This window comes from Panicum hallii, chromosome 1 (assembly GCF_002211085.1).
Source record: "Panicum hallii strain FIL2 chromosome 1, PHallii_v3.1, whole genome shotgun sequence".
NCBI classification, from domain to species: domain Eukaryota; kingdom Viridiplantae; phylum Streptophyta; class Magnoliopsida; order Poales; family Poaceae; genus Panicum; species Panicum hallii.
Genome location: NC_038042.1, coordinates 45,893,200 through 45,904,261, shown reverse-complemented (window position 1 = coordinate 45,904,261; position 11,062 = coordinate 45,893,200). Strand labels below are relative to the sequence as shown.

Here is an 11,062-nt window from a genome sequence, read left to right as displayed (position 1 = left end):
ACCATGACATCCATTCGACCATTTCGTTAGGTTCCCGGTGGTACGTGAGAAATAGGATTTTTGATCAAAATGCCCCCTAGAAGTGGCATCCTACCCCTAGAAGTTCCCCGCCCCCCATCCCACACCCTCATCCCCATCGACAGCGAGCCCCTAGGACGCGCCGAGCCGAACCGAGCAGGCGACGGCAGAGCACATGCGGGCGGGCGGCGGCGATAAGACTCGCATGGGTGGCGGGCCCCGCAGCGGGACGCGCGGGCGGGCGGCGGCCCCCGTAGCAGGACTTGGCGGTGGTGGAGCACCTAACCCAGCGACGTCGGCCCTCGCAGCTGTGGGCTTAGGGGCACGGTGGCGGCCCTCAAGGACACGGGCTGAGGGGCGCAACGGGCCTTCACGGCTATCGGCTAAGTGAGCAACGCTGAACATCATTGTCAAGGGTTAGTCCTATGTATGCACAGCATATTTACATGTATTTTTTAGTTTTCCAGAATATTAGGAGATGGAATAGTATTGCCCATGCATGTAGGATGATTTAAGTCACAGGATGGATCCAAAATTAACTTATTTATTGAAAATTAAAGTTCTTGGCAATAGAAAAAAAAGCTAGGAAGGATGTCTGTTGTTTTTGTTTGACAAGGTTGTTGACAGTGACAAGTAGAAAAGGTATATCAAATTCTGGTGGCTCAATCAGGTAATATGTGCTTTCTAATTTTTCTTCAATCAGTCTTGTTCTATTTTATCATTCTTGATCATTTTTATTTGTTATGCATGTATAGGTGCCAGTCAGTAGGTAGTACAAACCAGCCTGAGCCTATTAGCACTGAGTTTTCCATGTCTAAGGGCTCAAATCCACTTATTGTAACCAAAGCAAAAGGAAAGAAGCTAGCTAAACAGGCTAAAGAGAAAAGAAAGCTCCTGAAGCCTAAAGGTAAGAAGCAAACTAAAGAGAAGGGAAAGAAGAATGAAGTGTTATTTGAAAGCCCTGCAATGGGCACAAGAATAAAAAAAAGTTGATCCTTGCAGCTCTACAATGAGCATAAGAAGTAAAATAAAGCTCAGTTTGTGATTTATCATGTTCTGGACTAGTTGTGCTTATGTCTTAACTCGTTTTTGGACCTGTATGTAAACATTCATGTTATGCACTCCAAAATCTAGTATATGTTAACTCGCATGTTAGAAATATACTGTTGAATTTATTAGAGATCTTAACTTATTATTATATTGAACTTACTATATGTAAATCTTTATATTGTTGTGCATGATTTCTCTGACGTGTTCAAAATGTGGAGAATTTGGTTTATAATATTCTACTGTTACAAACAGAATACATGTTAAATGTGATTTGTACATAGCATCAAATATCTATTCTCTATGAGATGTCAACATCTGTTGTTTGTGCTAGGAAAGACCGTGAGATCATGGTAGGGCCAAGGAAGACATACAAGATAAAAACGGGTTCAAAGAAGGAAATTTAAAATTTTCAAGACTAAAGAAGAGACTGCTATTTCTTTCGGTGCAGAAATTTACCCTAGCTAGTAGCCTACTAGGCGAACACGCTGACCGGCCTCTACCTCTGGTTCTCTACCCGCGGAATTCTCTCGGGATGGACCCAAGCCGGAGCCAACATCCGGTTCGGACCCCGGTGGCTTCTTCGACCAAATCCGATCTCGTGGCCACGGCCAGCACACACGGCCACCTCTTCCTCGTCCCCTTCCACAGCCACTCCTCCGTCCTCCCCGCAGAATGCCCACCACCGCCGCCTAAACCCAGCCCCCAACCCACGCCGGCGTCCGCCATGGCCGCCGCCGCCTCCATCTCGCTATCCCTCCTCCTCCGTCTGCGCCCGCCCCTCCCTCCTCCCCGCAGGGCCCCGCGCCATGCCGCCTTCCTCCTCCCCACCCCTTGTCCCCTTCCCCAACGCCTCCGCGTCGCCCCGGGCCGGTCCCCGCCGCGCCCCGACGTGCGGGCGCGCGCCGGGAGCACCATCGGGGCGCCGCCCGGGCTCGCGCGCCCCGGCGGCGCCGTGGAGACGGACCGCCTCCCCTCCGACGTGCGGGACCGCGCCATGGAGGCGGTCGACCACTTCGGCGGCCGCGTCACCATCGGCGACGTCGCATCCCGCGCCGGGCTGCAGCTCGCGCAGGCCGAGCGCGCTCTCCAGGCTCTCGCCGCCGACACCGAAGGATTCCTGGAGGTGCGGCGCTGTTAGCATCCTTGTCTCCTCCGCAGCTTACCTTCCGGTGTTCGGTGATAATCGTTGCGAACGGTGTAGGTGTCGGAGGATGGGGAGGTTCTGTACGTCTTCCCAAAAGATTACAGGACAAAGCTTGCCGGCAAGTCATTTAGGATGAGGGTCGAGCCTCTGGTGGATAAAGCTAAGGTATTTGGATAAGGAAAGGTGTAAAGGATGCTCTTGATTACTTGGAGTTCTGCTGATACTGGTTTGTGGTGGTGCTCGTTTTCACTTTTCAGGAAGTGGGTGCTTATTTGGTACGGGTTTCATTCGGGACAGCACTTATTGCCTCCATTGTCTTAGTGTACACTACCATAATTGCCATTCTCTCAAGCTCAAGGTATGTTTGCTATTAGAGGATGGAGTTTGTGTGTACTAATTACTGTATGTTTATTGACTGAGTGCCAAAGCTATCCTGGCACAATGTCTTCATCTTTGGCATAATGTTCAATTCCCTGAAGTGATCATTCTGTCTATATCTTAGTCATCAATGACTAAACCACATGCTGAGAATGAACCACATGCTGAAAATGAAGAGTAGTTTTAACCAATATGTCTAAACTACACGCCGAGAATGAGGAGTAGTTTTAATCAATATGTCTACCTCTTCTTGTGATGTTTGACTATATCTAGAGGTGCTCTTGTCGTATTTTGATTCATAAAGTGTAAAGTAAAATAAATCTCAAAGATTTCTCATGAGTATTATTATGGGAACTTTAGCTAGGTACTGTTATTTAACTCAACGTGCGTTTGATTGATAGCACTTCCTCTTCTACTAGCAGTGATGAAGATAGTCGTGGTAGGCGGCGGAGATCTTATGGTTCAACTATCATCATCCCGACAGATATGTTTTGGTAAGTTTCATGTGATTTTTATATGGTGTTTCGAAACTGCTGGATTACCCAATTATATTCTTGCCTTAAAAGGGTCAAAAAAGACAACCCCCTTTACCCTTGGGCTTGTGGAGCTACTCAACCTGTCACTACATCACTTATTACAGTACATGTCAAGTTGGATATTGCCAGTGCTTTGCATGCGTAGTGTTCTAGAATATCATGTTCAAATAAACCATCCTACTAGGGGGAAAGGGGGAAAAAGCCAAAGAAAGTTCCCTTTGAAATGTTGCTTGTTGGCAAAGCAGTAATAGAAACCACATTGAGTTGAAGTGCTTTCTTGTTATAAATGTTTTTCTTGGAATGTGTCATTAAACTCTTCATGGAAACCATCTAATGATGTTGGCATGATAATGTTCCTGGTGGAATATTCATGAGGGCAATTCTAACTACAGTAGCAATAATTTGAAGCTATCCAACCATTCAGCTGTTAGACGAATCTGTATTCCGGTGCTGCGAGGTCCAATGTTATACCTCATACCGGTTCCTGTTACTGTGACTACTATAAAATGGGACATAAACCTACACATATCATTTGGAATTGCAACTTTGTACCTGAACAGAAATGATCATGTACATTCTTATTATTCACACTATTCATGGGCCTGCAGGTACTTGGATGCAGATTATTACAGAAGGCGTCGAGTAGAAAAAGAGGACGGGATGAACTTTATTGAATCTGTAATCTAAAAGGGTTTGACTTGATTGTTTATTCTCACTGTGTAATGATGGAATGTGTCGGTAGCTGAAACTGTATGTAATGTTGATTAAATCAATTCCGTAGGTATTTTCATTTGTGTTTGGGGATGGTGATCCAAACGATGGGCTTGAAGAGAAGCGGTGGAAGATGGTATTTTCCTTTTCTTTTGAGAAAATATTGTAGATTCTTCTATTTAAAATTGCCATGGTCATCTATCATACATTCACTATTGCTATTACAGATTTCTAATAGCTCCTTGAATAATTCACAGATTGGGCAGTATATTTCATCAAATGGTGGAGTTGTTACAGCTGAAGAATTGGCACCATTTCTTGATGTGCCGCCACCATCAGAAGAGTCCAAGGCATGGAAACTCTGGCCCAAAGTGCTCACATGTAGTATTACTTGTTTTGTTAGACTTGATTAAGTTGTCTACTCTTGGCACCTTCAAAAGCATTGGCACCTTCAAAAGCAACACACTATTCCTTTGAATATTAAATTGAGGCGAGGCTTATCATATTCATATAATCTCTTAAATTGCAGGATGATGAATCATTTATTCTTCCAGTTCTTTTACGCTTCCAGGGACATCCGGAGGTTGATGAGCAGGTCCAACTTTATTCTCTCTAATACTTAAGATTCTATTCGAGAATTGCCATTGCCTAATGTGGCCTAAACTTTCAACCCGGCTACATACTAAAGATGGCTTTCTCAACATAATTGCCAATGTACTTCAACAACACATCTTGCTTGAGGCGTTCAACTTTTAAATAACTTAATGGTTTTGTTTTTCTTACTTAGGGGAACATTCTTTATCGATTCCCATCACTGCAACGTACTGCTTCATCAAAAAGTGGTGGGAGTAGGGAATATGTGGGTACCAAATGGTCTGCTATGTTTGGTGGAGTTGAAAAGTACTTAGAGGAGAAACTGTGGAAATTCAGGTCAGTATATATCATCCATACCAACATTGAATTAGCCTAGATGCAATTATACCCTCAGAAACAGAAAAACCTGACCCAATTGTATTTTTTCCCATCATCTCTAAATTTGCTATTTTGATCTATTTTATGTATTTTTCATTCCGGCCACCTGTTGATTCTGCAGTAAAGCAAGTGCATCAGAGAAGGCAATGGTTGCTGGTTTGGGAGGACTCAATCTTTTTGGTGTCATCATTCTTGGAAACTTGTTGAAGTAAGTATTATTATAATTCTGGACCCAAGTATCATTGAATTGTGATTCCTTTTAGGCTTTTACTAACATATGTATTAAAATTTACCTTGAAGGCAAATGACAGTGACTCCTGGTGGACTTATCTCATTTGCTGCACAATTATATCCTTTACTTCAGGTATGACTGGTCTTGAAATGCCAGTTTAGTTCTCTATAAAGTGGCCTTTCGATTCATTTGCCAGTTCAATTAGGCATATGGCCTGACAGGAACCGCTAACCCTTCTTCTGTTTAGGGAAACTTCTGAATGTTGCGAATTGTTGATTGGTGGAATTACATTGTGTACTCATGAATTAAGAATATTATCAATAATATGTACTGATACAATGTGGTCACTTGTAGATATATGCCGGCTCCTTTTTTGCAATACCATTATTTAGATGGCTTCTGCTACGCAAAACCAACAATGATATTAGAAAGAGGAATAAGGCCAGAGAACAGCGAGCTCAGGAACTTCTGTCACCAGATTCGTCTCTCAGAAGAAAGGTAATCAATTGAAGTTCTGCACAACTCTATGTAATTTTTTTTTACTCACACGTAGATCTGCTCAGAACACCTTAGGATTGTTGGAAATCACTGAATATCTTAGTGTTTATCACAAACACAAACTAGCGTTCTCTCTTGTGGACACACACACACACAAGGCACAAAACAAAAGAAGTTTTGGTTGATGCGGCCACACTGCCCTCATCATTTTCTCACGTATAGATTGCTAATACAAGGCTGCACATCTGTCCATGATATCCTCATAATTAACGTAGCCAGTGCCCACATGATTTGTGTATAATTCTCTTTTAACTAGAAGTTGAAATCTAGCTAGCACTAATAGCAATGAATGTAGACATTAGCTGAACCTGGACACAACTATCTAGTAACAAGATTAATGCTAACAAGGATGGGTTCGGTCATTCACGTAAACCTTATATGCCATCCTTGGTTGTGATAGGTAACAACTTTCTTGTTCCTTGTATCAGAAGCTTCTAGAAAGAAACCACTGGAGAGGTGCTTAACCTGTAACGAGTGATATTATTCATTTATTATGCAGCTTGGACCATCTGTTGTCAATAGCTGCTTCATAATTTGCTATTTGTATACAATGAAAATGGATGGTCAACATAAAAGTTTTCACTGTGCACATCTTTATTGCATTCTTCAATATTAGTCAATTTATCTTGGTGTCTAACCCATTTTAAATACTAATTGATGATACTTGGCTTCATACCTTCACCAAGTGATAGTTTTTTTTAATACGAACTTTTGAAGTACCATAAATTTGTCTTGTGCTTTCCTTTCTTTCAGTTACTCAGTGCACGCGACATGGCACAACGGAAAGTAATTACACCAGAGGAGATTGTCTACACTACCCAAAAGGATCTGTTAGAGCAGGATTATGAAGTCAAGGAGTGGGAGAGGAGATTTAAGGAGCTTGAGTCAGAGTGATGGGCACGATGGATACACTTGACACTCATAGTAGGTCTACATGGTCTTTTGGCCTGGCTGGATGATAACTTTTTAATCTGCATCCAAGTGAATGGAAGATCTGACTGAACCATTCAACCAAGTGAAATCTGATGGTTCTGGACCCCACTGACAGGCATACAGCGTACCACCAGTCCACCACTCTGCCATGCAAGTTTTGTGGAAGTTGTGTTGGTTTAATTGAAAGACCATGATTTGCAAGCTGATGTACATACATGTGTCATTGATCTGCACATTTGTATAGGTAGTTCCATTCACAGGGTTGGACATCAAATTCAGAATTTGGCACGAAAACCAGGGCTATGATGTTACTCGGTTTGAATGGAGCCCCAGCAGAACATGTAAAAGGAACACGTCCGTAAATAGGGCCATCGGACTTGGGCATTGATGTAAAAAACTATGTCTAGAGATAGGCACATACTGTTGTAGCCTTCTGGGAATTGATTCATGATTGAAGTGACAATTTCTAGCATTGACCTGTAACGTGTATCTCCTGTCTGTTGCTTGTCTTTGCGAGCGAAGGCTAAGCATTCAATCAAATAACAATGTGTTCAGTTTCCTAACTCCATACATGCAGAATAGAAACAAGGGAGATCTACCAAGCTGGAAAAGAATAGTATTGCATGGTATTGATATCAATTATCCACCAATTCATAGTAGCGGTCAATGCAGCCGTTGCTACTGTTCCTACCTTTCTGGGTCAAAAGGTAAGCTCTGATGAGTCTATCATGCACAAGCTTCAGTCAGTTCTAACCTAATGTCAGTATGAATCCAATAAGGGGCTCCTGAACGCCATCAGAAATCCAGAGTACACCCAGGTTTTGATAACCAGATCACTCAGTAAGTTCCTGCTGAACATGCAGCTTTGTTAGTTGTCTTGACATACAGAGGAAACATGATGTACGATCATAACTTCAAACTGATTTACCTTGCGAGTTGCAGCAGGAAAGAAACCCTGTCAGCACGAGATGCTCAGCTCACATTCCCTGGCTGCAGCTGTTAGTACTCCGTCGGTAGCTTATGCTGTCAGGACAAGACGAAAGTGACGGACGCGATGGTCACCAGTGTAAACAAATGAATCACCTGCCAAGCACACAAGTGCACGAGGGAATAGTTGTGAGAAATAATGCTGGAACAATGCTTTCGCCCATCATTTCAGACACATGCATTTGTTTGTGTGTTTGTGCCAACGCAACTACCGATTGCCTCGGTGGAGAACTCTATCCTTTCCTAACCTGGCAATGGCCACTTTAGCTGCCACTCAGCATCTCCCAGCTCCACTAAAACGTGACTAGGGCGGAACAATCCGGGGATGGCATCGACGACAAAGTGGTGAGGCTGTAAGCAAAAGGTAGGCAGCAAGAGCCGTTGCTATCCAAAACCACCCAATCCACGCACATGTCGAAATTTTGCAAGAAACGTGCAGAAAAAGTGCTAAACAATTTCTGGCTACTACCTGTCGCGCTGCGTTGGAGACGACGAGCATCGGCGGGAGGTAGCCGTGCACGCCGGCGTTGTAGACGGGCGAGCCGTCGGGGTAGAAGAGGCCGTAGTTGCGCTCCGACGCCGGGCCGGGCTTGAGGTTCTCGTTGAAGAGCGCGAAGACGTAGACGTCGACGGGCGCGGCGGGGCGCAGCGGCGTGCCCTGCTTCGCCTCGATCCGCTGCAGGAGGTTGCGGATGTAGGTGCCGGCGTTCTCGGGCGTGGCGCCGGGCTCGTCGGGGTCGCCCCGCGACGGCCACCCGGTCTCGGAGACCACCACCTCGACGTCCGTGTGGCCCAGCGCCTGGATGGCCGCGTACACGGCGTCCACCTGCGCGTACAGCATGTTGTCGTAGCGGAGCCCCGTGTGGGGGTCGGCGACGCCGGCGTTGGGCTGGAACAGCACGTACTCCAGCGGCACCCGCGCCGGGTCGTCCTTGTAGGCGAAGTAGGGGTAGCAGTTGATGAGGAACGGCGCGCGCGTGGCGGAGAGGAAGCCCAGGAACGGCTGCAGGTGCGGCAGCGCCGCCGGGTGGAACACCCCCGCGGACGGCGGGAAGGAGACGCCCATGATGTCCAGCGAGTGCGCCGTGGTGACGTTGACGCGGCCCTGCAGGCCCAGCGCGCCCAGCGCGCGGTGCACGGACTCCATGGCGGGGAGCACCGCCGCCTGGAGCGCCGTGTCGTTGCCCTTGAACACCTCGTTGCCGACGGTGACGCAAGTGACGCGCGCCCCGGCGCGGAGGTGCGGCACCAGGTGCTGCTGCAGCCACGCCTGCGCCGCCGCGGGGCTCACCATCGCCGGGACGGCCTCGTTGCCTATGCCCACCACGAACTCGACGCCGGTGCCCAGGAACGCGCGCAGGACGTTGGGGTCCGCGTCGTAGAGCTTCACCTTGCTGATGCGCATCGAGCGCAGCAGCCACGACACCCGCGCCGGCGACGGGAGGTTGTTGGCGATCTGCCCGTAGTTGACCCCGATCGACAGCGCATCGGCCACCGCCACCTCCTCTGCAAATCAATTACCCATCAGTTCGCTCGTCCGTTGTTTCCTGTTTGCATCATCCAGGACGTGTGAAAATTCATGCTAATAGATATGATCTCGTTGCACATTTCTGCCAAGTTTCAGCGATCGATCGATCATTATCCTTGATCCGTGAACAACTGGACTGAAACAACCGAACAAGCGCAGTTTCGAATCTTGTGCTCTAGTTTGACCATTGTAGCAGCACTAACTTCGAAACCACGGCAGTGTCGACGAGCATTGCATCGAATACGCTATCACTTGTAATAAGAAACCTATGTACTAGTAGAATATATACAGATACACAGGTATAACAGTACGGAGTACGCGATCCAATGTAAGCAAGATCTCAGTGGACCACATGGGCATGTGGTTCGGTTCTGCCTGCCAGACTGCCACTGTGAGCTACCCAAGAACCCCCAGAAAACTGCTCATAAATTGGCCCACCTATTCCAAAACCACGCGGAATGCCGAATCGCAAGTTGCATACTATGATACTGCACGGGATGGGGTCGTAGCTGGCGACTGCATGCAACTTTGTGGAGAAGGGGAGGGGCATACAGCTCATCAGGGGCAGATGAGATAATCCAGGCGGGGGAGAACGGGGGTGCTGGGGCGAGTAAACTAATAAGGCGGCCACTGGGCATTCCGAGCTTGGAAAGAGATGTGAAAAGGGATATGGTGATTCGGCGCTGAGATATGTCGCCGTAGTGGGCGGCGGCTTACGCCATGGCGCACCTGGGGCGAGCTAGAGAACGTTCCATTCCACCTCGCCTGCTTGAAACGGTGAAGTGCTGGAAGATGAGCAAACGCGCATTCCGGCTGTGGAGTCTCAAGCCGGGGTCGAGTTAAGATCATCGATTCGTGCTCCAAGATTGGCGAGGCAACACAAGAACGGGGTCAAAGATTGGAGGGACTGACAAGAAGGTGCACTGCAAAGGAGCACCGTGCGCATATCCTGTCAGCTACCGCAAATGGCATTTGGGATTTGGTCATATATCCTATCAGAATTGGCATTTGGCAAGCTGATCCTTCTATAGACTATAAACGATGGCACATGGAGATTCAGCTGGTCGAACTCACCTGTGAGGAGGATGGGGAGGAGCAGGGCGAAGAAGCAGGCGGTAATAAGCTTGGAGGGTAACGGAGCCGGCGGCGCGGTTCTCGACGGCCTCCCCCTCCCGGCTGCTGCCATCCACTCCCACCCGAATCCGCCGCTCTTCCCCGGACAGAGAACGCGCGCGGGCCACGCGGAGGACCGGAGGAGAAGCGACCTAGCAACTCCAATCAGACGCACAGATCGAGCTAGCGGCCTAGCGCTAGCCAAGGCTGCTGCAGCTTTGCTGGGCACCGAGTCCTGTTGTGCGCTTGCGTTGCGTTTACTCGGCAGAGGGGCTTGGCTAGCTTGGTGGCTGTGATGGCTATAAAGGCCGCGGAGTGGCTGCAATGGTAGCAGTGGTTGCAGGTGAGGCTGAAAGGGTCTCACGTCTGCCTGCCCTGATCCGGGTGGCGGTGGCGAGAGTGCGAGGAAGGGAGACGGGGTTGCCCTCCCAGCGGAGCGGCACCTGCCAACTTCGCGTCGTTTTGTATGTTTGTGCACGGACCAGTGTTTTAACACAGTATAATAGCCTAGTACTATCTCAAGCTCTGTTTGTTTCCACCTAAATTATATAATCTAGCTATAATCTATGATACGAAACAAACATACTATAGATTATAGCTAGTTCATTTTAATTTATATGCTAGATTATTATAATCCAATAAATTACTCTCCTCTAACTTATAGATTATAATCTACTGGGTGGAAACAAACAGGGCCTTAGTAGGTTGTAGTGGTGCTATACAGGCTCCGGAGAGGTACCGCAACCATGACTGTAGCAGAAATGGTTTGCTAAAATGAAGCGTTAGAGACTAGAGAAGCAGTACAGTGCTTACCATGTAGCACGCTATTTAAAAATACTGGTGGTAAGCATCGCGCTTTGTAAATCTAATGAAGAATAGCAGTAGATGTATGTTGAGTGGAA

General features: G+C 47.2%; 2 protein-coding genes across 4 annotated transcripts; one reads left to right on the top strand and one right to left on the bottom strand.

Annotated features, from left to right (window-relative positions):
* The first annotated feature begins 1,585 nt into the window (after positions 1-1,585).
* LOC112883922 (uncharacterized protein At5g03900, chloroplastic) lies at positions 1,586-7,004 on the top strand. Of its 2 annotated transcripts, none has more exons than XM_025949302.1 (13): positions 1,586-2,191; positions 2,270-2,377; positions 2,470-2,570; positions 3,013-3,084; positions 3,735-3,804; positions 3,908-3,973; positions 4,095-4,187; positions 4,367-4,432; positions 4,625-4,767; positions 4,931-5,017; positions 5,110-5,173; positions 5,396-5,539; positions 6,353-7,004. In XM_025949302.1, exons 1-13 carry the CDS (start codon positions 1,601-1,603, stop codon positions 6,491-6,493), a joined length of 1,746 nt encoding a protein of 581 aa, XP_025805087.1. In that variant the 5' UTR covers positions 1,586-1,600; the 3' UTR covers positions 6,494-7,004. The 2 variants fall into 2 exon arrangements, with proteins under 2 accessions (XP_025805087.1, XP_025805010.1); XM_025949225.1 differs by having other exon boundaries at positions 3,010-3,084.
* Positions 7,005-7,136: 132 nt separating this feature from the next.
* LOC112884062 (glucan endo-1,3-beta-glucosidase 14-like) lies at positions 7,137-10,557 on the bottom strand. 2 transcript variants are annotated; one of them, XM_025949407.1, is made up of 4 exons: positions 10,122-10,557; positions 7,989-9,025; positions 7,461-7,615; positions 7,137-7,383 (listed from the first exon to the last, which is right to left on the bottom strand). In XM_025949407.1, the coding sequence occupies exons 1-3, from the start codon at positions 10,231-10,233 to the stop codon at positions 7,559-7,561; spliced, it is 1,206 nt and encodes a 401-aa protein (XP_025805192.1). In that variant the 5' UTR covers positions 10,234-10,557; the 3' UTR covers positions 7,137-7,383; positions 7,461-7,558. The 2 variants fall into 2 exon arrangements, with proteins under 2 accessions (XP_025805192.1, XP_025805272.1); XM_025949487.1 differs by having other exon boundaries at positions 7,137-7,380.
* Positions 10,558-11,062: the final 505 nt, after the last annotated feature.